This window comes from Pristiophorus japonicus, chromosome 4, assembly GCF_044704955.1.
Source record: "Pristiophorus japonicus isolate sPriJap1 chromosome 4, sPriJap1.hap1, whole genome shotgun sequence".
In the NCBI taxonomy this organism is placed as follows: Eukaryota; Metazoa; Chordata; class Chondrichthyes; family Pristiophoridae; genus Pristiophorus; species Pristiophorus japonicus.
In genome coordinates this window covers 113,393,997-113,420,338 of record NC_091980.1, presented here as the reverse complement: position 1 = coordinate 113,420,338, position 26,342 = coordinate 113,393,997, and the positions used below count along the sequence as shown (strand labels likewise).

At 44.4% G+C, this 26,342-nt stretch overlaps 1 protein-coding gene across 1 annotated transcript in view; it reads right to left on the bottom strand.

The window, feature by feature from the left end:
- Window positions 1-26,342, bottom strand: part of LOC139262479 (nuclear factor NF-kappa-B p105 subunit-like) — a 62,873-nt gene that overhangs the window by 5,547 nt on the left and 30,984 nt on the right. The window contains exons 6-11 of the mRNA XM_070877662.1: window positions 16,169-16,326; window positions 13,501-13,659; window positions 12,421-12,525; window positions 12,085-12,176; window positions 6,394-6,532; window positions 2,452-2,526 (exon numbers count right to left, since the gene is read on the bottom strand). Coding sequence (XP_070733763.1) covers window positions 2,452-2,526; window positions 6,394-6,532; window positions 12,085-12,176; window positions 12,421-12,525; window positions 13,501-13,659; window positions 16,169-16,326 — 728 coding nt within the window. The remainder of the gene's footprint in view (window positions 1-2,451; window positions 2,527-6,393; window positions 6,533-12,084; window positions 12,177-12,420; window positions 12,526-13,500; window positions 13,660-16,168; window positions 16,327-26,342) is intronic.

Here is a 26,342-nt window from a genome sequence, read left to right as displayed (position 1 = left end):
AAAATTGTGCAATCTACAGCAGAACACCTTGCCAAGGCTATTGAACAGCAAACCCCCACCCTCAACGTGGCCAAACAATGGAATCTCTGTTTCAGCATGGCAATCGTATATTCCACCAGAATTCAGATGGAATTCCGTGGAGTCATTAGCCAGGGTTGCTGTGGTATTCTTGCTCCCTTAGTAACAATCTATACAGTTTGCCTAATCCTTCAAATAACAATGGCATGGTGAATTGGCACAAAATTAAGGGGATCATACATTCACTTGCATGATTCTGTTCCTTTGGGTGACACCATTTGCTCATTGTAGAATTAAAGGCCCCAAGTTTCCACATGATTTGCTCCTGATTTTTTAGGAGCAACTGGTGTAGAACGGAGTATCTTAGAAATCGGAATTCTCCACATTTAGTTTTCTGCAGTTCTAGTCAGGTAGAACAGTTTCACTTTGGAACAGAATTTTTTTTTCAAAAGGGGGCGTGTCCGGCTACTGACGCCTGATTTAAAAGTTTCCACAGTGAAAACGTACTCCAAACTAACTTAGAATGGAGCAAGTGAAGATTTTTGTACGCTTGAAAAAACCTTGTCTACACTTTAAAAAATCAGGCGCAGGTTACAAATCAGGCGTAGGGAATGGTGGGGCGGGGGGGGGGGTGTTTAAAGGGAAGTTTACAAACATTAAACACTTCAGTTTTACAAATAAAGAGCCATCATCAATAATAAATGATAAATACATCAATAAATCAACCAATAAATCAATCAAAAAAAATTAATAAGAAATAATTTTTTTTAAAAAATCAATAAATAAAACATTTTCTACTTACCGACTGCAGCACCGGGAGCTTGGGGGGGGGTAGGGGGGAAGGAGAAGGGGGAGGGAGGCTGAACGGGCCGGGCCCGAGACTTCGGGCAGGGCCCGTCCCCAGCACCAGATTTACAGGTAGGTGGCGTTGGGTCGGGTCGGGGGGGTGGTGGGAGGGAGGTCGGGTCGGTTCGGGTCGGTTCGGGTCGGGGGGGGGAGGGGGGAGGGGGAGGGAGGGAGAGGGAGGTCAGGTCGGATCCAGTCCGGAGGCGGGGGGAGGAGGAGGAGGAGGGAGCGGGTGTCGGGTCCGGTCCGGGGGGGGTGGGAGGAGCAGGTGTCGGGTCGGGTCCGGTCTGGGGGGCGGGGGCGAGCGGGTCCGGCCCGGCGGGGGGGTGGGGAGGAGCGGGTGTCGGGTCCGGTCCGGGACGGGGGGGGCGGTGGGGGGAGCGGGTGTCGGGTCCGGTCCGGAAGCGGGAATTGAAGTCAAGTCGGGTCGGGAGGAAGCAGGAGCTGGCCGTGGGAGGAGCCTTATTCATGCAGCCCCAGTGAGGCCATTCGGCCAGGGCTAGGGGCTGCGTGCTTCGGGCCCCTCCCACACAGTTTCGGGCGCCTGGAGCTACTGCTACTGCACTTGCGTGCCCACTGTGCAGAGGTCCCGGCACTGTATTCAGCGCAGGGACCTGGCTCCGCCCTCCCCCCCACAGCTCGTGCTGCGCTGCGCTGAGGGCCAGAGGACCTGCAGGGAGGTGGAGAATACGGAGGGTTTTTTTAGGCGCCGTTTTCGGTGCGAGAAACAGGCGCCCAGCTCTGAGGGGCGCCTTTTTCGCCACGTGTGGAAACTTGGGGCCATAGTCTTTCCTATTCATATATGCCATGGGGCTGTCATTAGTGTCTCTGATGGCCACCTATGAAGCAACATTATTGTGTGATAAAGTAACTGCAAAAGGATTCTTGCAATGCAAAAATATTGCTGCAAACATCAACAGCATTTAATACACTAAAGGCAGTGAAGCTACAACTTGAGTTAATTTCATGATTGGGCACACTCAGCAAGGAGTGGCCCTCAGAGGAAGCACAGATTGAGAAATCATAGACATATACTTCTTTCATCCATTAAAATGAAAGGAGGGAAAACTATGGGCTACGGGCTGCAATTTTCAAACTGCAATTTCTGTGAGTGCTGCTCCTAGCAGGGAGCACCCAATAGCAGTACTGTATCACGTTGTATATGTAAAGAAAGACTGAGAACTTTAATTGCTACAATAAACTGTCAATAACACATTTAAGAACCAACCTCCAAAAGGGGAGAGCAGAAACTCCCAGAAGCATCTATTTTATATGGATGAGCAGCACTGAAAGAGTGAAGACATTCAAAAGATAATTGATTTCAGTTGGGATCAGTTGCTTTAAAGTTGCCGAAAGTCTGGTGCTCTGCTGAGAATCTTGCGTGCTTTGTGCAAGGCCTCCACAAATTTTCTAAAATTGCAGCTTGCTCAATTTAGCTCCCCACAAATTGGTGTTTGATTGTATATGCTGGATTCAACAAGCCATGCTCTCAAAGTACTAGGGTGTACCATCGTTGAATTGTTCTTTCACAGTTATTGTCTATTTACTTACCCCCTCCAAGAGCATCACTATATACTCCCCCATGACCTTCTGCTGTGTCCTCAAAATTATCTGGGCAATTCGGGAAAACTTTTTGCCATTTCTTGTGAATTTGTTCTTTGTCTGGATAAGTAAAGGAATAAAGAAATCAATGGAAAAATTTAAGGCAAATCAGGAATTTATCAAAATCTCATTAGCAGCGGTACTTTAAACTTTTATCTCCAGGCAAATATTGGCTGATAGCAATTGACTGCCCATTTCATACTCGGCCTGATTTTCTTTTTCATTGAAGAGAAAATTGGACATCTGATTCGCTTTTTGCCTTTTTATGCCTGCCGATAAAGGTTAAAAATACTCTTTAGGTGTGTGATAGATATTGCAAGGGCTAGAATGGAATATTTTTAACAACTGGAATTGGTATAGCAGGCTAAATTATTTAATAAATTCATCAATCCATTGTTTTCGCATTTCCAAACATTACTTACTAGTTATCTTTCAGTCATCAAATTACCCCATTTACTATAATAAAAAACAGAAAATGCTGGCAATCTCAGCGGGTTAGGCAGCATCTGTAGAGAGAAACAGAGTTAATGTTTCAGGTCTATGATCCTTCGTCAGAACTGGCAAAAGTTCAAAATGTAACAGATTCTTAAGGAAGTGCAAGGGACATTGAAAGGAGGAGGGGAGGAAAGAACAAAAGGCAAGGTCTATGATAGAGTGGAAGACAAGAGAGATTTAAGACATAAAAGGGATGATGGGCCAAATTGAGATGGTAATGGCACATGTTAGGAAACAAAAGATGAGTCCAGATAGGATGTGAATGACGGACTAATTACCAGCTGCTATGGGAAACAGAGAAAAAAATAAAAATAAAAAGGACGGGACATTGGTCATCTCAATTTCTCTGCTCCCTCACTCGCTCCAACCCACCTCTCTCTGAACTTGCAGCACTCCATTCTCTCAGATCCAACCCCAACGTTGTCATTAAACCTGCTGACAAGGATGGCGAACTAACAACCAAACCATGCAGAGGCTGATCGCCAACTCTCTGACATCTCCTCCTACCTCCCCCTGGACCATGACCCCACTACCAAACATCAAGCCATCCTTTCCCAGACCGTAACTGACCTCATCTTCTCTGGAGATCCTCCCTCCACAGCCATCAACCTCATAGTTCCCCAATCCCACACAGCCCGCTTCTACCTCCTACCCAAGATCCACAAACAGGACTGCCCCAGTAGATCCATTGTTTAAGCCTGTTGTTGTTCCTCAGAACTTATTTCTTTCTACCTCGACTCTATTTTTTCTCCCCTTGTCCAGTCTCTTCCCACCGTCATCCACGACTCCTCCAATGCCCTCCGCCATTTTAATAGTTTCTAGTTTCCTGGCCCTAACCTTCTCCTTTTCACAATGGAATTCCAATCCCTCCACACTTCCATCCCCCACCAGGACAGCCTGTGTGCGCTCCACTTCTTCCTCGGGCAGAGGCCCAACCAGTCCCCATCCACCACCACCCTTCTCCGTCTGGCTAATCATGTTCTCACATTGAACAACTTCTCCTTTGACTCCACTCACTTCCTCCAAATTAAAGGTGTTGCAATGGGAACCCGCATGGATCATAGCTATGCCTGCCTTTTCGTGGGATATGTGGAACATTCTTTGTTTGACTCGGGTCTCCTCTCTCACCTCTTTTTCCGGTACATTGATGACTGTATCACTGCTGTTTCCTGCTCTCGTCCTGAACTAGAAAATGTAATTCACTTTGCAACCAATTTGGTCCATCTATAACTCTGCCCTTCCCTTCCTCGACTTCTCTGCCTCCATTTCTGTGGATAGACTATTGACAAACATTCACTATAAGCCCACAAACTCCCACAGTTATCTGGATTACACTTCCTCTCAACCTGCATCCTGCAAGGATTCCATTCCATTCTCCTAGTTTCTCCATCTCCGTCGTATCTGTTCTGATGACGCCACCTTCCACACTAATGCCTCTGATATGTCTTCCTTTCTCCTTAACCGAGGATTCCCCTCTGCCATGGTTAACATGGCCCTTGGCCTTGTCCGTTCTAGTTCCCGCACTTCTGCTCTCACCCCTTCCCCTCCCTCAGAACCACGACAGGGTTCCCCTTGTCCTCACCTTTCACCCCACCAGCCTCCACATTCAACAGATCATCCTCCACCATTTTCGTCACCACCAGCATGATCCCACCACCAATCACATCTTCCCCTCCCCTCCTCTCTCAGCATTCTGAAGGGACCACTCCCTCCACAACACCCTGGTCCATTCTGCAGTCACCCCTAGCAACCCCTCCCCTTCCACAGCACCTTCCCGTGCAAGTGCAGGAGATGCAACACCTGCCTTTTTACCTCCTCCCTTCCTACTGTCCAGGGCCCCAAATACTCCTTCCAGACTGGAACAGCGATTTATTTATACTTCTTTCAATTTAGTATATTGTATTCGCTGCTCACGATGTGGTCTCCTCTACATTGGGGAGACCAAACACAGATTGGATGACTGCTTTGCTGAACACCTCCGTTCAGTCCGTAAGCTTGACCCTGAGCTTTCGGTTGCCTGTCACTTTAATTCTCCACTCCACTCCCACTCTGACTCTCCATCCTCGGTCTCCTACCTTGTTCCAATGAACCTCAACGCATGCTCGAGGAACAGCACCCCATCTTTTGTTTAGGCATTCAACAATTTCAGACTATAACCTCTTCCCATATTTTGTTCCCTTTCCTCCCTTTTTTTGTAAACCCCTCCGCCTCTTTTAATTTTTTTTTGCTGTTTCCCATGGCAGCTGGTAATTATTTACCATTCACACCCTATCTAGACTCATATTTTGTTTCCTAACTTGTGCCATTACCATCTTCATTTGGCCCATCATCCCTTTTGTCTCTCAAATCTCTCCTGCCTTCCACCCTATCACAGACCTGCCCTTTTGTTCTTTCGCCCCTCCCCCTTTCAGTGCCCCTTGCACTTCCTTAAGAATCTGTTACATTTTGAACTTTTGCCAGTTCTGATGAAGGGTCATCCACCTGAAACATTAACACTGTTTCTCTCCACAGATGCTGCCTCACCCGATGAGATTTCCAGCATTTTCTGTTTTTATTTCAGATTCCAACATCTGCAGTATTCTGCTTTTGTACCCCATTTACTAATTTGATGTTTCTACCGATATCTGACACTAAAAACCCTTCCTACCTCTTCCTGAATGCAATACAGAAATGAGTGTAAATATTCACTCTCTTCTGAAAATAAAAATTGCATTTAATCATCTGAACTTTTGATCGAAGAAGTCTCTTTGTATTGGTAATGATTTAAGAGGTACAACTTTGTGTTGTCTACTGGACCTTCTGCTTAATATGCCAATGAAAGCTTCATCCTTTTTTTTGAAAGTGAAGTTGCTGACCACCAAGTTATTGGTGGTTGTCAAATGGTTTGCTGAGAGAAGACAACGAGTAGATCCTTAGCCTGCAGCAAACTCATATTCTGTCAGACAATCATATAACTGGAAAGTGGCCAGATAAGGTAGACTCTCCCAACCACAGAATCAGGTTCCAATTCCATGTTTGTCTGGCACTCCAACCCATTCCACTGATCCAAACAAGTTTGGTCAGTTAAAGGCTAAATCATTAGTTACAGCATCTCTCTCTGGTGAGATGCTCCATCTTGTTGTGAGAGAAATGCAGCTATGTGCAGCTTCTGATGACTGATTATGGAGCATTAATGAAAGCCATAGAGAAGTCCATGACCTAAAATATCCAAAGGAGGGTTAATAGAGCAGCTCATAAAGAGTAGAAAGTCAACAGTCTTACATGAAAACTGCACAGAAATCAAACTTTATAAATTATTCACACACAGCAATCCAGAAGTGAATGAGCTTACATAAAATATCAATACTATATGCAATTTTTGTCCGTTATTCTAAAACTGCAACTAACAACAGCAAAGCAGAATGATATTGACTCTAGCCTAAGTACACTTACCCTGTGTATGTGGGTAATATATAAATGGTTTAGGTTCACTGGTTTCACCATCAGAACGTCTACGTAACTGGACAAACACTGAGACAGGTTTTGTGATGCGAAAGTTAAAATATTTTGGCGTCTTGAAAACTATCGCAAACTGAAAAACACAGAATTTTATAATTTACTGTATTTTCTTGGAACAATCTAAATATAAGCACACATGCCTGTGAATGGAATTGCTACTGTTATACATGTAAACTTGTATATACTCTGTACAGCCACCAGAGGGCTCATCCACTGTAGTCCCAAGGGATCCCATAATCCCTTGGGAGCACAGGTATTTAAGGAGGCCTCACAGGTTGGAGAGGCACTCTGGAGACTTGCAATAAAAGACTACGGTCACAATTTACTTTGACAGTATTTACTTTCACAGTATTCAGTCTGACTCTTTCTTCATACATAACAGCTACCAAGAGCAAGTAGAGCATACTACATTAAAAAAGACACTCTGAATCCAATTTGTTTGTAAGATAAATTTGCTGTACTGCCATTATTAATAGATGCAATATTTGTTCTTAAGCCACGAGGTTTTAAGTGAAAGAATTTCTGAACCATAGCACATTCCTAAAAATTGAGCAAATGTTATAGTTCAAGACATCATTGAGAAATCTACAGGCATCATTATCAATGCATTGGTCTAGTATTAATTAAAATTTCTAGGGTTTATTGTGTAACAATGGGTATTATAATTAATAGTATAGGTACATGAGAAAGGATAAAGATCATCTTGGACTACTATTACTGAAGAAAACCTATTTTTTGAATGGCTCCAGGGATGAGGGATTACAGTTACATGGATAGACTGGAGAAACTGGGGTTATTCTCCTTAGAGAAAGGAGACATGATAGAGGTATTAAAAATCATGAACAGTTTAGACAGAGTAAATAAAGAGATTTTTGGTTGTCTAACACCTCAGATAGTGGTGAGAGGTGGCGTTAATGGGAGCGTCAGAGGTTACCGAACGGGAGCGTAGATTTTAGCGCCCTGACCAAAAATTCATTAGAGGCTCACTGGGAGCGCAAACCAGTAGTGCCTGGCTGCTGACGATCAGCATGATCCTGATGTCAGTCCTGGTGTAACGCCCATCCTTGCGCCCTATTTGGTAAGTTCGGTACAGCCGCCTCATTTAGCAGCTGCCAAGAACAACGTCTGGAAAAATAGTCGGTGTAGGTTTGCAGAGTCAGTAACTGCTGGCTACTTAAAGGGATGAGGAAGCGATTCCCTTGGAGGTCACAGTCAGTGCAACGTTTAAACACAGCACGGTGCGTGAGCCTCCGAGTTTGCAGTGGCAGACAGAAATAAGAGTCCAGCTTGAGAAAAGTGATTTTGAAAACTTTAATTGGTGCATTACTATATCGTGCCTTTAAGACTCGGCTTTTCCCGGGATCTGAATCGGAGTTCGGCACATGCACAATGGGTCCGCCAAATTTACCGACCAAACTTTCATTACGGCCCCCCCAGCTGTAGTGTGCAACAGCTGAATTTCTGATGAATTTCTGGATAGGTGGCGCAAACTTTTTCAAGGCACGAAAATTACCGCTCCGCCTGGGTTATCGCCCCAAATGAGGCGTGACCAAATTTCTCCCCCCAAACTGTTTCCAATGGCCAAAGGGTCGATAACTATAGGGCACACATTTAAGGTGATTAGCAAAAGAACCAGTGGTAAGGATTTGGAATGCACTGCCTGATAGGTTGGAAACAGATTCAATAGTAGCTTTCAAAAGGAAATTGAATAAATATTTGAAGCATAAAAAAATTACAGGGATGTGGGGAAAGAGCCGGGGAGTGGGACTAGCTACATTGCTCTTCAAAAGAGTAATGCAGCTAGTCCCGATGGGCCAATTGGTCTCCTGTTCTGTACTATTTAATGATTCTATTATTTTAAATGTACTGCATTTGAAATGTCTGGTATATGCATACCAAACTTGCTTTTAAGGCGATCCTGTTATCTAACTTGATTTTAAGCAGAATTTGTTATCTAACTTGATGTTGAGTGGGGTAGCATATTACAACTTTGTGTATTGCACAGTTGGTCAGACAACTCAACTACAATTAAAAATACATTTAGGTTCAGATGCAAGGAAGAACTGATTCTAAGTCAAAGGTATTTCTGTGTTACCAGCTATGTACAGTCATTTACTGTAGCTCTATGGTACGTGTGAAACATGTTGTTGATTGACAACTCCATACCCAGACGTTGCCTGATCTGAGTAGACTCTGGCATGCGTTTCTCAGTTCACTAGTTCCATTTTTCGGTGTACTGCCACCCAGGTGGAGAAAAGCAGAGGATTCAGGCATAAGCTGGCCACAATTTTTTGTGTATTAAAATAAATGGCCAGAAAATTGCGAAGCACTCATGTCCAAATTTGTGATAAATGCTTCTGCGCCACCAAGCACTTATGTTCGGGTGCTGAAAAGGAAGATTTGTCTCATGAATTCATTTTACTCTAGGAAAAGTGATTCATCAATGACAAGTTATTTAAGTACTGCTACTTTTATTCTTTTGAAATGCACCCAGGGAGATTATGTGAGGTATTATAATCTCGTGAAATCTTCTGGATTTGTTCATCATTCTGCTTCATTTTATTTCTTAATAAACTTGATTAGTAGTTTATTGCCTGAAATATAGAGTTTGCCTCGAGTGTTCGTGTCAATCAGAGAGAATGGGAGAATGCAAGTCGTTTTTATTAAATTCCAGTGAGATTATCAGCAGTATAAGGTATTTATCGTCGGCAATGGTAAGGAGCGTGGGAGAGTCAGCCTCCAACATTGCACAGACCTCATGACGCGCACCATGGGCGATGTGGCATCTTCCATTGGAGCACAGGGTGAAGCCACCCAATGCCTTAGTGCTGTAATGAAGTCAATAGTTGGTGGCATCGAGTCTCAGACTGCTCTCATGCAGTCTCAGCTTGATGCCAAGCAAACTCTGATTGCTGCCATCATCACTGGGTCCACCACGACCCACTGGAGATCTCACGGTGTTGTAGCAGGCCACTAATCTGTGCTCCAGCAGATTAAAAGGGATGCTGAGGTGCTGTCACAGGGGAGTGGCAGTGGGTCAGTGGAGCAGGAACCTGCTGTGCTCGCTCAGGATGATAAAATTTCTGAACCCACCACTGCCACTTTGCCATTGCACTTGTTGCTGCCTGTCATCCAGCCAGCCCACGCTGCTGCCACACTGCTGCTGCAGTGTACAGCCGGGCCTTGCAGGCCCAGAGCTGGTCGAGGGCATCCTGTAAGGCCATCTGTAGTCTCTGACACTGACACTCATCAGCCTTCCACCAGCCTTGCTGCAGCTGCTGGGGAGACACTATGTAGGAGCAGTGGATTAGGAAAAGGCACTGGAAAGAGGGGAAGTAAGGGTTTGTACAAGGGTGATGAGTTAATATTGTTGTTGCATATTTGTGGTTACTGAATTTAGATAAATTTCTTAATGGAATGTGGTGGATTTGGTGCTGTGTCTCATTTCAGCTTTGCGCTGCGATATGGAATTAGAAATTGATGTAATGATGGGGACATACTGAGCAACCGGGATGTGGCCTTGAATTCATTGGAAACAAAGTCTGATGAGATGGTCACGGACCACTCTTCCACAAGACCGATTGAATAGCAGCCTCCTTCCCTTGCTGCTGTTCATGCTCCTGTTCCTCCTCCTCATCCGCTCCCTCTTTCTCCTCCTGAGATGGTGCGGTTATACCTGGTGGTAATGGCTGTACCCTCATAATGGCCAAGTTGTGCAGCATGCAGGAGATGACAACGAAAAGGGACACCCGCTCAGCCGAGTACTGAGGGCTCTTCCCGATCAGTCAAGGCAGCGAAACTGTTGCTTGAGTGTTCTGATGGTCTGCTCAATGATGTTCCTTGTGGCAGCATGGCTCTCATTATGAGTGCTGGGCAGGAGTGTTGAGGTTGTGAAGGGGAGTCGTGAACCAAGTGTAGAGCGGATAGCCCTCGTCAACCAGCAGCCAGCCGCGAGCTTCATGCCCTGGCTGGAACAGTGCTGGCACACCAGTCTGGCGAAAGCTGAAGGCATTGTGGCTGCTGCCAGGATAGCGGGCATTGGTGGTGAGGATTTGCTGTCTGCGGTCGCATACCAACTGCACATTAAGTGAGTGGTAGTCTCAGGATTGCTGTGCAGTGCCGCAAAGCAATGTGGGTGCTGTCAATGGTGCCCTGCACCGCGGGGAAGCCCGCTATTCTGGCAAAGCCACATGCACGCTCGTGCTGCTTCTCACTGGTGATGGGGAAGGAAATGTAGTCCCTTCTCCTTCTGTAGATAGCATCTGTGACCTCGCGGATGCAGCAATGCACGGCGCACTGTAATATGTTAGATATGTCTCCTGTTGCAGCTGGTGTAGAAATTGAGGGCGACGGTGGCCTTGACTGCCACAGAGAGTGCCGTGGTCACCTTGGTCTAAGGCAAGAGGTCTGGTTGCAGGAGGTGTCAAAGCTCTGTGACCACATCCTTGGTGAAGCAAAGCCTTCTAAGACACTGTTCCTCAGTGAAATTGATGTTGGCGAAGTTCTCCCTGAATACTCTGGGAGGGTAAGGCCTCCTGTTGAGATCCCTGTTGGCCCTCCTCCTTCTGGCCACATTTTGCAATTTTTCTCTCTGCCTCCGACATTGATGCTGGAGGGTGAGGGTGAGTGCCAGTACAGCCCCAATTAACGTATGGAGATGTAGCACTTTTATATCTCACCTGAATGATACTGAATAATATTTATGAGGCAGAAGACTTCTGCAAATCGCTTAAATCGGCTGTTTGCCTATCTCAACCTGACAAGGCAGCATTCTTTTCCGACTACAAATAAACCGGAAGTTGATGCCTTTAAATAGCACTCGTACAGTGGCCATCCGAATGCATATTCCTCCTCATCTTACTCCTGCTCCTATTTCTTATTTTCTTATGTTCCTCCCATTGTTGATGGCAGCCGCTGAGACAGAGGGAGAGAATGAATTTCTGATCCGGGGTGGTATTGAGGCGCTGCGCACTTGATGACATCACGATTAACGGGGCGCTAGGGACCGAGGTGATAAGTGTTAGTGCCAGCGCTAAACCGTTAGGGACGTTTGCGGGTGTTGGTGAAATTGCCATGCCCGGTCAGTAGCCCCTGAGCACCCCATTACCACACCCCCGCAGGCGCTAACAGGAGGCACACAGCAGCCGTATTTATCCACGATATTATCCTGCAAAGTTGAAATTACAGGTTGAACCTCCCTTATCCGGAATCCTCAGGACCCTGGCCTGTTTAGGGATCTTTCTGGATGAGGGGTGGCCACGTTAAATTGGATGGTACAGGGACTGAGGAAGGAGATATGGGGGCTGGCTGGTTTGGGGCTGAGAGTGCGGCAGAGAGATCATGGGGGGGTGTGGGGTGGATCGTGGGGTCAGGCCAGTGATTGCGGGAGTTGGCAGTGAGGAAGGACTTCAATTTGTTCATGTCGGAGTTCTGCACATGTGCCATCCGGTGGCCGGGAATGGTTCCGGACGAGAGGTGGTTTTGGATAAGGGAGTTCTGGATAAGGGAGGTTCAATCTGTATTTAATTTCATCTTGATAATAATCTGAAATTATGTCATCTTTTTTCCCGTGTATGGTCAGCTATACTTTGAGCTGTGAAGTATGAAATATTTTGGAGAATCTACCTGTCTGTGAACATCCGCAGCACCAAATTTTCCAAATGCTTCCCAAATGTGACCACTTTCATCTTCTTGGTAGAACCGTACCTGAATATCATCTGAGGAAGGAAATATAATAATCCAAAATTCGATAATTAAAAGTTCCCTTTTTGCATACTAAAACAAAGATGATGATTTGTTTCAACTTGCATGCAGAACATTAAAAATTCAGAAATAACCTGTCAAACAATAACATTTCACAAAACTACCTAATAATCATCAGAATGATAAATCCTGAAAGGAAAACTGTGAAAGAAAAGTAGCAGTAATTAAAAAGGTTAATTAAATTGTGAGATGGTTTACCTTTTTGAACTTTATCACAAAGCAGAAAGACTTCATCCCCACCCACCACACTCCCAGCTGTTTTGGCCATTCTTACTATTCTCAGACTTGATGCATTGGGTGCTTCTATAAAAGGAAACACAATATTTAATGCTCATTCTATGCAAAACCTCCCACTAAATTCTTTTCAAATATGAAAAATGAACATGCAAATAAAAAATGGTTAAATTACACACAAAAATTAAAGGCTTGAGGAGGACAGAATTTGGAGTGAGACCCAGATCGGCCAGGTTTTTGTTCAGTGTAAAGTAATGGTTGGGGCGACATCAACAGAAAGAATTATGGGTGTGTCTGATGGAGCTTCTGGGAGTTTCGCCTCTTTCTAAACCCACAGAATTGCCAGCTGAGATCTGACGTATGTTCTGTTTTAAGCCTAGTCAAGGGCCCAAAATGCTTCCCAGCAAAGGGAAACAATCCTAGAATGGATTGATTATCTTTATGAGATAATCGCTGACATCCTTTTGAGCCAAAGATTTTTTTTTAAATCCCTAATCTCTTTGGTCCTTTATAGGCATCAGTCTCCACCATCAGAGCAGCTCCAATTTTTCTGCCGACAGTTGGGGAAGGTGCCTCTGTTGTGCCTGTACAGGTACGAAATGCCCACCGCGACTATTTAAATAATCTTCCATAATGTGGTATGGCATTGCCATCCTTTGCTGTAGGCAGCTGGGAGTCCTGTTTCAGCATATTTCCAGAGCCAAAGCAGGAACTCTGGAATTTTAGCCCCTATATATAAACTCTCACATTCTGACAGACATTTATTTACATTACTTAAGGAGCTAACAAAATTGAATAATAAATGATTACTTTATACAAAATCTAGATTTAATTTTCATTGTTCCATAATATCCATACATCCCTTATAGTTCTTATGGCTATATGTTATGAGTTTAGACTGAAAAGTTTGCCTTAAGATTGTCTGAAGGATCAAGGAACATTTTTATGACTACACAGGCAAGAATAATAATTTATGATACAAAAGCATAACGTAATAATTTTATTTAAATATATATATATATGATCCATTGCAAAAGTACTCACTGCTGTCATAGATGGGATCCGATATAACTGAGCTAAGTCTACGTGTAAAATTGCCGTCACTTCCTGGAAGGTATGGAGTGAACATCAGGCGGACAACACTGAGATCCATGTATTTAGTCTGCTTCTGGGCTTCCTGATGGATTCTCTCTTTGTCTTCTTCTAACATTAAAAAAAGTTAACATAGCATTAAATTCTTTACTTGTTAAGTGCCAGAAAGGGCTGTCACTATTATATATGGAGCTATAATTTGCTGCAGCAGGGCTACGGACAGCATCCAGCGTTAGTTAGACTTACCTTTGACCGTTTAGTCATAGTGACATTTTATGCTGCAAGGTTGGAATAGTGAATCGAATTGTTGTAGGACTTGTGAGCACGAACTTCGCTCCACAGATGACATTGCGTGAACATCCCCCCATTTCCAGTTCATCTTGGCTAACCAGCTCCTCCCCAACAGTGCAGGACCATTGCCCGGGACGATCCAGAGCGGCAGCCGATTCACTAACACATTGTGTGTGACAGTCAACATTGCACTGCCTAGCACCGGAATGATTTCTTTAGTGTAATCCGTAATTGTGTCTCAATACATGCTAATTTGGGTCTACTGGCTTTAAGTGGTCATAGCTCCTCAAATTGCTGAACGCCCATGAGTGACTGGCTGGCCCCAGTGTCCAGCTTCATGCGTACAGGGATACCGTTTAATAAAACCCTCATCATCATTGGTGGCGTTTTGGTGTATGAACTGTGAATATTCGCCACATGGACCCGCTGAACCTCGGCGTCCATCGATTTGCCTCAAAAGTTATCCTGCCTCAAAGAACCCTCTTCTGGTCCATCCGCCTCATATATTAGTCTGGTTGCAGACTTCCTGCCCATTCGAGCTAAGTGGCCACTGAGATTGCAGTTCCTGCAGACAAACTGTTGAAATCTGCAAGATCGAGCTCAGTGTTTTCCCCCACACCTCCAGCATGAGTTAAAGTTTCTATTGTTGGGAACAAAGGGACGATGGCCAGGCATTCCGCGCTGACTGTCCTTTTGACTGCTCTAAAGTACCCAATTAGCGGGTGTCAATGGCCCCATCCCGGGCTGCATTGTCCACTGTGATGGCGTGAATGTCCGTTCTGCCTGCCATTATCTCTGTTGAAGTCCTACTTTGGGGTCTATTGCTGTCTGGGGAGTGTCGGACAGCCCCTGCCTGCCTGCGGGGCTCTGAGTCGCATTGATGATGTTGACTCCCTGATCCATCACCGTGTTAGAGGCAGAATTGCACGCGTATATCATTTTCGTCTCTTCCTTCCCCGCCATGAAAGTTTGAGCTATCAACGCCGCCGCTTCCAAGGTCAAATCCTTGGTCTCAATTAATTTGCGGAAGATTCCCGCATGACCGATGCCCTCGATAAAGAAATCCCTTAGCATCTCCCCTTGTAGGTGTCTGAACTTACAGAGGCTGGCCAAATGCCAGATGTCCGCTACGAAGTCCGGTATGCTCTGTCCTTCACGTCGGTGGGTGTAGAATCTGTGTTGGGCCATATGTATGCTACTCGCCGGTTTGAGGTGCTCCCCGATCAATTTGCTAAGTTCTTCAAAGGCTTTATTCTCCAGCTTTTCGGGTGCTAGTAAGTCCTTCATGAGCACATAAGTCTTTGGTCCGCAGCTGGTCAGAAGATGAGCCCTTCGCTTGCCGGCCGCTGCAACCCCCGGCCATTCTTTTGCAACGAAGCTTTGCTGAAGCCTCTCGACAAAATCGTCCCAGTCTTCCCCAACACAGTACCGTTCCTCTGTGCTACCGGTGGCCATTCTCGTGGGTCGTGAATTCCTGTTTCTCGTTGCCAATGTAAAGTCCTTACTCGACAGTATGAAACCACACGAGGCATATTCTGGGGACAAGGTCACTCTGTGACCTTAACTCTTTATTCATAGGACTCCAAAGACACTGACCCTGCGTGGGACCTGCCTTTTTATACCTGTGTGATCAGGTAAGGAGTGTCTCCCACAAGTTCGCCCCTTGTGGTCAAGGTGTGCATCTAGGTTGAGTGTATACAGTAATACAATGGTGTTACATTGTGGTTATATACATGACATAGTCAACAACAACAATGTATTTATATAGTGCCTTTAAAGTAGTAAAATGTTCCAAGGCACTTCACAGGAGCATAATAAAACAAAATTTGAAACTGAGCCACATAAGGAGATATAAGGGCAGATGACCAAAAGCTTGGACAAAGAGGTAGGTTTAAAAGAGCATCTTAAAGGAGGAAAGAAAGGCTGAGAGGTTTAGGGAGGGAATTATAGAGCTTAAGGCCGAGACAGTTGAAGGCATTGCCACCAATGGTAGTGCGATTAAAATCGGGGATGCTCAAGAGGCCAGAATTAGAGGAACGCAGGTATCGCAGAGGGTTGTGGGGCTGGAGAAGCTAGGGAGTTAAAAACTAGATTTCAGAACTCAAGTTCTAAGGGTTTCTTTTACTATCTACTGAATGCCAGTAACAGCTGACAAAACTAACCACAGTGATAAGCAAAGTACAGCAGGTGTGTATTTACATCATGAAATGAGGAGCTCAAAGCTTAACCACTGGTGCTAAAACCAGCTCCCACCAATCAACATGAATTTAAGTTTACAGAACATGGTAGATTGACATATTTAAATATTGAATGAACAATATTAACTCACTCCGCAGCTGTTTCTGTTGCACTTCATTTTCATTATTTCCATTAGGAAGTGAAACATTCCCATTATGGATATCTGAAGTCCATGACTTAATCAGCTGCTCTTCTATAATTGTTATAACGTCCTTTTTAGGGACATGAAGGATTCCAAGGTTGGGAAAGCTAATCAGAAAATATATTTGTTAGTCATCTTCACAGAGGCATTAAAAATAAAATCAGTACACCAGAATACCGCAGTATATCCCATTTTTAGTAATTAAAATGATTTTTATGATAACTTTATGTCAGATGTGTTACTAGTTACTGAGTGATGCAATGAGTCATCATACTTCCCTTTCATTTCTAGAATGTTACTTCAGACTGCCTAGATCAATGTTTCCTAATGCTACTATCTATAAGGGGCCTATTTTAAGAGTTTAGGTAGTCGTAACCCAATTCCTAGTGGATATAGGTCCACAGCAAAAACTGCCCGCAATTTACAACAAATTCAAAACAAATGGTCAATCCTCCTCAGAGTGATTGTAAGGATGACTGTAGTGAGAAATGGAAAAAAATCACTAATGCATTGTGGTAGGCAGCAGCTGCTGTTATAAGGTTGAAGCTGAAATGCATTGCTGTGACAGAGCCGAGAAATCTTTATTCTGCATCTACCGGTGCTGTAGTTGAGCAGGGAGTGTTTGATGTCAACAGTGAGTGCTCAAAATGCTAAATCGATTCATTCACCGGCACGGATATTACTTATCCTACTGAACACATACACTAAAGGCCCGATTTTAACCACACCATCCAGGAGGGAATGGGGCTGGTGGAGATGAAAATTGAGTAATTATCACTGTGTTTCCAAACCGTTCCAGCCTGCTGCCATTTTAACATCGCAGTTTTTACATTCGGGACAGGTGTCCACCACAGACACACTCTGATCCTAACGGCATTTAATTCATAATTGTGGAAACTCCACCTAACCCCTGACCCACCAATAAAAGCTGGTGGAATTGCAGTGAGAGAGCTACTGAAGCTGTTAAAAAAGGGGCTCTCAGCTGCAGCTTAGTGAATGATCAGATTTTTTTGCTGTCTGGTTTTCCAGGAGAATATTCAGATTCTAAATCACTTCTTCTACACTTTTCTGGCCTTATCACCCTCAAGAACTTACATTCATATATCGCCTTTCACAATCTCAGGTAGTCTCTAAATGCTCTACAGCTATTATTGAAATACTTTTTAAACTGTAGTCACTTCTGTAATGTAGCAAACATAGCAGCCAATTTTCACACTGCATGGAGACAAATGAACAGATAATTTGTTTTAGGTGTTGCTTAGGGGATAAATGTCGTCCAGGACACCAGGAAGAACCCCTCTTCTCCTCTTCGAAATAGTGCCATGGGATCTTTTACGTCCACCTAAGAGGGCAGACATTGTCTCATCTAAAAGACGACACCTCCAACAGTGCAGCACTCCCTCAACACTGCATTAGATAATCAGACTAGATTTTGAAGTCGCTGGAGTATGACTTGAACCCACAACCTTCTAACTCAGGGATAAGAGTGCTACCACTGAGTTACAGCTGAGTCAAGTAAACTTTATCTGTTTATTGTGGGTGAAATTATTGTTACTTTATTCTGTATGGGGGAACACTTGAAGGAAGAGGAGGAGTAGCAGCATAAGCAATCAATACCAGCAGCAGGTGGGCCCATCAGGTGATAACAGGTGATGGGGCTGCTCAATGGAAGCCACACCCAGCAAACAAGGTGAATAGGCCAAGGTGTTATGGAAATTGATGGGATTGAAGGCCGATAAATCCCCAGGACCTGATAGTCTGCATCCCAGAGTACTTAAGGAAGTGGCCATAGAAATAGTGGACACATTGGTGGTCATCTTCCAACATTCTATAGACTCTGGATCAGTTCCTATGGATTGGAGGGTAGCTAATGTAACCTCACTTTTTAAAAAAGGAGGGAGAGAGAAAACATGGAATTATAGACCGGTCAGCCTGACGCCAGTGGTGGGGAAAATGTTCGAACCAATTATTAAAGATGTAATAGCAGCGCATTTGGAAAGTGGTGACAGGATCGGTCCAAGTCAGCATGGATTTATGAAAGGGAAATCATGCTTGACAAATCTTCTGAAATTTTTTGAAGATGTAACTAGTAGAGTGGACAAGGGAGAACCAGTGGATGTGCTGTATTTGGACTTTCAAAAGGCTTTTGACAAGGTCCCACACAAGAATTAGTGTGCAAAATTAAAGCACCTGGTACTGGGGGTAAAGTACTGACATGGATAGACAGGAAGCAAAGAGTAGGAATAAACGGGTCCTTTTCAGAATGGCAGGCAGTGACTAGTGGGTACTTGCAAGGTTCAGTGCTGGGGCCACAGCTATTTACAATATACATTAATGATTCAGACGAAGGAATTGAGTGTAATATCTCCAAGTTTGCAGATGACACTAAGCTGGGTGGCAGTGTGAGTTGTGAGGAGTATGCTAAGAGGCTGCAGGGTGACTTGGACAGGTTAGGTGAGTGGGCAAATGCATGCCAGATGCAGTATAATGTAGATAAATGTGAGATTATCCACTTTGGTGGCAAAAACAGGAAGGCAGAATATTATATGAATGGTGACAAATTAGGAAAAGGGGAGGTACAACGAGATCTGGGTTTCATGGTACATCAGTCATTGAAAGTTGGCATGTAGGTACAGCAGACGGTGAAGAAGGCAAATGGCATGTTGGCCTTCATTGCGAGAGGATTTGAGTATAGGAGGTCTTACTGCAGTTGTACAGGGCCTTGGTGAGATCACACCTTGAATATTGTGTACAATTTTGGTCTCCTAATCTGAGGAAGGACATTCTTGCTATTGAGGGAGTGCAGTGAAGGTTCACCAGACTGATTCCCAGAATGGCAGGACTGACTTATGAAGAAAGACTGGATCGACTAGGCTTATATTCACTGGAATTCAGAAGAATGAGAGGGGATCTCATAGAAACAAATAAAATTCTGACGGGATTGGTCAGGTTAAATGCAGGAAGAATGTTCCTGATGTTGGGGAAGTCCAGAACCAGGGGTTACAGTCTAAGGATAAAGGGTAAGCCACTTTGGACTGAGATGAGGAGAAACTTCTTCGCTTAGAGAATTGTGAACCTGTGGAATTCTCCACCACAGAAAGTTGTTGAAGCTAGTTCGTTAGATATATTCAAAGGGGGGTTAGATGTGGCCCTTACGGCTAAAGGGATCAAGGGATATGGAGAGAAAGCAGGAATGGGATACTGAAGTTGCATGATTAGCCATGATCATATTGAATGTTGGTGCAGGCTCGAAGGGCCGAATGGCCTACTCCTGCACCTATTTTCTATGTTTCTATGTAAGAGCGAGTTTCTCGGATCTATCTGAAGAGCAGTGCCTCAGGAGGCTGCACTTCTCCAGACAGGCTGTTCCAGACCTCTGAAGCCTCCTGCAACAGGACCTACTGTCTGCTGCAAAATGTCAAACTCACCACCTTAACTTCTTTGCCACAAGCTCATCCCAAGCTGTTACAGGAAACATCACAGTCTGCAGCATACATGCACTAATGCTCTGCTCACCACGGCGAAGCCATACATTTCCTTCCCCATCCTCCTCAGCAGTCAACAGAACACAGCTTGAGAATTTGCAGCAGTGGTTGTCTTCAGGGCAGGCCATTATTGATTTGCATATTTGTTGCTATTGGTGCACCAGAACACCAGCAGTACATTAGCTTGGATGATGTGGAATCGTGGGTGGAGCTAAGGAATACCAAGGGGCAGAAAACGCGAGTGGGAGTTGTGTACAGACCACCAAACAGTAGTAGTAAGGTTGGGGACAGCATCAAACAAGAAATAAGGGATGCATGCAATAAAGGTACAACAGTTATCATGGGTGACTTTAATCTACATATTGATTGGGCTAACCAAACTAGTAGCAATGCAGCGGAGAAGGATTTCCTGGAGTGTATTAGGGATGGTTTTCTAGACCAATATGTCAAGGAATCAACCAGGGAACTGGCCATCCTAGACTGGGTGATGTGTAATGAGAAAGGACTAATTAGCAATCTTGTTATGCGAGATCCCTTGGGGAAGGGTGACCATAACATGGTAGAATTCTTTATTAGGATGGAGAGTGACACAGTTCATTCAGAAACTAGGGTCCTGAACTTAAGGAAAGGTAACTTCGATGGTTTGAGGCGTGAAATAGTGAGAGTAGACTGGCAAATGATACTTAAAGGGTTGACGGTCGATAGACAATGACAAACATTGAAAGATCACATGGATGAACTTCAGCAATTGTACATCCCTGTCTGGAGTAAAAATAAAACGGGGAAGGTGGCTCAACCGTGGCTAACAAGGGAAATTAAGGATAGTGTTAAATCCAAGGAAGAGGCATATAAATTGGCCAGAAAAAGCAGCAAACCTAAAGACTGGGAGGAATTTAGAATTCAGCAGAGGAGGACAAAGGGTTTAATTAAGAGGGGGAAAATAGAGTACGAGAAGAAGCTTGCCAGGAACGTAAAAATGGACTGCAAAAGCTTCTATAAATATGTGAAGAGAAAAAGTAGGCTCCTTGCAGTCGGATTCAGGTGAATTTATAATGGGAAACAAAGAAATGGCAGACCAACTGAACAAATACTTTGGTTCTGTCTTCACGAAGGAAGACACAAATAATCTTCCGAAAGTACTAGGGGACCGAGGGTCTAGTGAGAAGGAGGAACTGAAGGATATCCTTATTAGTCAGGAAATTGTGTTAGGGAAATTGATGGGATTGAAGGCCGATAAATCCCCGGAGCCTGAAAGTCTGCATCCCAGAGTACTTAAGGAAGTGGTCCTAGAAATAGTGGATGCATTGGTGATCATTTTCCAACAGTCTATCGACTCGGGATCAGTTCCTATGGACTGGAGGGTAGCTAATGTAACACCACTTTTTAAAAAGGGAGGGAGAGAGAAAGCTGGTAATTATAGACCGGTTTGCCTGACATCAGTAGTGTGGAAAATGTTGGAATCAATTACTAAAGATGAAATAGCAGCGCATTTGGAAAGCAGTGACAAGATCGGTCCAAGTCAGCATGGATTTCTGAAGGGGAAATCATGCTCGACAAATCTTCTGGAATTTGTTGAGGATGTAATCAGTAGCGTGGACAAGGGAGAACCAGTGGATGTGGTGTATTTGGACTTTCAAAAGGCTTTTGACAAGGTCCCACACCAGAGATTGGGGTGCAAATCAAAGCACATGGTATTGGGGGTAATATACTGACGTGGATAGAGAACTGGTTGGCAGACAGGAAGCAGAGAGTCGGGATAAATGGGTCCTTTTCAGAATGGCAGGCAGTGACCAGTGGAGTGCCACAGGGCTCAGTGCTGGGACCCCAGCTCTTTACAATATACATCAATGATTTGGATGAGGAATTGAGTGTAATATCTCCAAGTTCGCAGATGACACTAAACTGGGTGGTGGTGTGAGCTGTGAGGGGGACACTAAGAGGCTGCAGGGTGACTTAGACAGATTAGGTGAGTGGGAAAATGCATGGCAGATGCAGTATAATGTGGATAAATGTGAGGTTATCCACTTTGGGGGCAAAAACACGAAGACAGAATATTATCTGAGTGGTGGCAGATTAGGAAAAGGGGAGGTGCATTGAAAGTTGGCGTACAGGTGCAGCAGGTGGCAAAGAAGGCAAATGATATGTTGGCCTTCATAGCTAGGGGATTTGAGTATAGGAACAGGGAGGTCTTACTGCAGTTGTACAGGGCTTGGTGAGGCCTCACCTGGAATATTGTGTTCAATTTTGGTCTCCTAATCTGAGGAAGGACTTTCTTGCTATTGAAGGAGTGCAGCGAAGGTTCACCAGACTGATTCCGGGGATGGCCGGACTTACATATGAGGAGAGACTGGATCAACTGGGCCTTTATACATTGGAGTTTCGAAGGATGAGAGGGGATCTTGTAGAAACATACAAGATTCTGACGGGACGGGACAGGTTAGATGCGGGTAGATTGTTCCCGATGTTGGGGAAGTCCAGAACCAGGGGACACAGTCTTAGGATAAGGGGCAGGCCATTTAGGACTGACATGAGGAGAAACTTCTTCATACAGAGAGTTGTTAACTTGTGGAATTCCCTGCCGCAGAGAGTTGTTGATGTCAGTTCATTGGATATATTCAAGAGGGAGTTAGATATGGCCCTTATGGCTAAGGGGGTCAAGGGGTATGGAGAGAAAGCAGGAAAGGGGTACTGAGGGAATGATCAGCCATGATCTTATCGAATGGTGGTGCAAGCTCGAAGGGCCAAATGGCCTACTCCTGCACATATTTTCTATGTTTCTATGTTTCTAGACGCATTCCCACTCCGGGTTAAAATCAAAGTTTTAATGTGGAGCCAATAGAGAGTGCCATGGGATCTTTACATCCACCTGAATAGGGCTTCAATTTAAAAGCTTATCTGAAACATAGCACTTCTGAGAATGGATCTTTCCTTTGGTATTGCACTGAAGTGCCAGCATAAAGTCAGTGTCCAAGTCCGGGGATGGTGTTTGAACTCACAACCCTCTGATTCAAAGGTAGGAGTGCTACTCCGAGCCAAGGTGACACTACAGATGAGGGAGCCAAGGGTACGTGGCTGAACTAAATTAGCCAATCAGGCTCAAGCTACTCCATGTATCATCCAACCTGGAAGTGCGACGTTATGCACTATGGCAGGAAAAAAATCGAAGAGCAAGTTATTATTTAAATGGAGAAAAATTGCAAAGTGCTGCAGTACAGCAGGACCTGGGGGTCCTGGTGCATGAAACACAAAAGGTTAGTATGCAGGTACAGCAAGTGACCAGGAAGGCCAATGGAATCTTGGCCTCTATTGCAAAGAGGATAGAGTATAAAAGCAGGGAAGTCTTGCTACAGTTATACAGGTTATCGGTGAGGCCACACCTGGAATATTGAGTACAGTTTTGGTTTCCATATTTAAGAAAGGATATACTTGCTTTGGAGGCAGTTCAGTGAAGGTTCACTAGGTTGATTCCGGAGATGAGGGAATTAACTTATGAGGAAAGGTTGAGTGGGTTGGGCCTCTACTCATTGGAATTCAGAAGAATGAAAGGTGATCTTATCGAAACGTATAAGATTATGAGGGGGCTTGACAAGGTGGGTGCAGAGAGGATGTTTCCACTGATAGGAGAGACTAGAACTAGGGGCACAATGTTAAAATAAGGGGCCGCCCATTTAAAATTAAGATGAGGAGGAATTTCTTCTCTCTTGGGTTGTAAATCTGTGGCCTCAGAGAGCTGTGGAAACTGGGTCATTGAATAAATTTAAGACAGAGATAGACAGTTTCTTAGCCAATAAGGGAATAAGGGATTATGGGGAGCGGGCAGGGAAGTGGACCTGAGTCCATGATCGTGTTAAATGGCGGAGCAGACTTGAGGAGATAAATGGCCTACTCCTGCTCCTATTTCTTATGTTGTGTTCTTATGTTCTTATGCCCCGGCTGGCAGAAATAGGGTAAACAGGAAAAAAGGATAAAAAAACAAACTTAAAGGCACTTTGTCTAAATGCACGTAGCATTTGTAACAACATAGATGAGTTGAAGGCACAAATTGAGACAACTGAGTATGATCTGATAAACATTCGAGAGACGTGGTTGCAAGGTGACCAGGACTGGGAATTAAATATTCAGGGGTACTTGACAATCCGGAAGGACAGACAGAAAGGAAAAGGAGGTTACATAGCTCTATTGATAAAGGATGGAATCACTGCAATAATAAGAAACGATATTGGCTCAAATGATAAGGGTGTTGAAAAAGTTTGGGGGAGATAAGGAACAATAAGGGGAAAAAGTCACTGGTGGGCGTTACCCGAACAGTAGCAACTCTGTTGGCCGGAGCATAAACCAGGAAATAATGGGGCTTGTAAAAAGGGAACAGCAATAATCATGGGTGATTTTCACCTCCATATTGATTAGACAAATCAAATTAGTCAGGGTAGCCTTGAGGAGGAGTTCACAGAGTGCATAAGGGACGGGTTCCTTGAGCAATACATAACCGAACCAACCAGGGGACAGGCTATCTTAGATCTGGTCCTGTGTAATGAGACAGGATTAATAAACAATCTCCAAGTAAAGGATCCCCTTGGAATAAGTGATCATAGCATGATTGAATTTCAAATTCAAATGGAGGGTGAGAAAGTTGGATCTCTAACCAGCATACGAAGCTTAAATAAAAGAGACTATGAAGGTATGAGGGCAGAGTTGGCTAAAGTGGACTGGGAAAATAGATTAAATTGTAGAACAGTTGATGAACAGTGGTGTACATTTAAGGAGATATTTCACAACTCTCAAGAAAAATATATTCCAGTGTTGAGGAAAGGCTGTAAGAGAAAAGATAGCCATCCGTGGCTAACTAAAGATATAAAGGACGGTATCCAATTAAAAACAAGGGCATACAAAGTGGCCAAAACTAGTGGGAGGACAGAAGATTGGGAAGCTTTTAAAAGCCAGCAAAGAATGACTAAAAAAATGATTAAGAAAGGGAAGATAGACTATGAAAGTAAACTAGCACAAAATATAAAAATAGATTGCAAGAGTTTCTATAGGTATATAAAAAAGAAAAGGGTGGCTAAAGTAAATGTTGGTCACTTAGAGGATGAGACTGGGGAATTAGTAATGGGGAACATGGAGATGGCAGAAACACTGAACAAATATTTTGCATCAATCTTTACAGTAGAGGACACTAACAATATTCCGACAGTGGATAGTCAAGGGGCTATAGAGGGGGTGGAACTTAACACAATCACAATCACTAAGGAGGTGGTACTCATAAAGCTAATGGGACTAAAGGCAGATAAATCCCCTGGAGCTGATGGCTTGCAGCCTAGGGTCTTAAGAGAAGTAGCGGCAGGGATTGTGGATGCATTGGTTGTAATTTAACAAAATTCCCTGGATTCTGGGGAGGTCCCAGCAGACTGGAAAACTGCAAATGTAACACCCCTATTTAAAAAAGGAGGCAGACAAAAAGCAGGAAATTATAGACCAGTTAGCCTAACATCTGTGGTTGGGAAAATGTTGGAGTCCATTATTAAAAAAGCAATAGCTGGACATTTGGAAAAGCAAAATTCGGTCAGGCAGAGTCAGCATGGATTTATGAAGGGGAAGTCATGTTTGACAAATTTGCTGGAGTTCTTTGAGAATGTAACAAACAGGGTGGATAAAGGGGAACCAGTGGATGTGGTGTATTTGGACTTCCAGAAGGCATTTGACAAGGAGCCACATAAAAGGTTACTGCACAAGATTGGGGGTAATATATTAGCATGGACCTGGGGGTATTTGTGCATGAAACACAAAAGGATAGTATGCAGGTACAGCAAGTGATCAGGAAGGCCAATGGCATCTTGGCCTTTATTATAAAGGGGATGGAGTATAAAAGCAGGGAAGTCTTGCTACAGCTATACAAGGTATTGATGAGCCCACACCTGGAATACTGCGTGCAGTTTTGGTTTCCATATTTATGAAAGGATATACTTGCTTTGGAGGCAGTTCATTGAGGGCGGAAGATGGGAGGCTGGCAAGGAAAACATTGGAATAGTCGAGTCCAGCAAATAACACATATAACAAATAACATGTAATGTTATGCGTGTTATACGACCAACACAGAATATGCTCTCATCTTTTTAAATACATTTATTTATGTATTGCCCATCCTTAGTTACCCTTGAGAAGGTGGTAGTGAGCTGCCTTCCTGAACCACTGTGGTCTGTTGAGGGATGCCGGGGGGGGGGGGGGGGGGAGGGGGGAGGGAGGGGGAGGAGAGGGCAAACATGGTGCAGGTGTAAAGGGAATGGGGCAGAAGAACATGATCCAGGCCTAACAGAAGGCAGGAGAATGTGATCTATCTTCCCATCTGTATCACGTTGTGCTCTCCTCCATCCCCCCTTTAGATCTGGATCACGTTCTTCCCCCCCCTTTGTTCTCACCATGCTCTCCCACCCACAATTTCCTGGCCTTCCCCCCCAACCCCTCCCCCGATCCCCTTCCCTCCTCTCCCTGCCGCCAACTCTTTTTATCCTCTCCTCTCTCTCCCCCCTCAGCTCCCCATCTCTTCCTCCTCTCCACTTCCCCCTCTCCTACCCTCCCTCTTCTGCTGCACTCCTCCCTCTGCTCCTCTCCTCCTCCTTCAATCCCTTCCTCCTCTCTTCCCC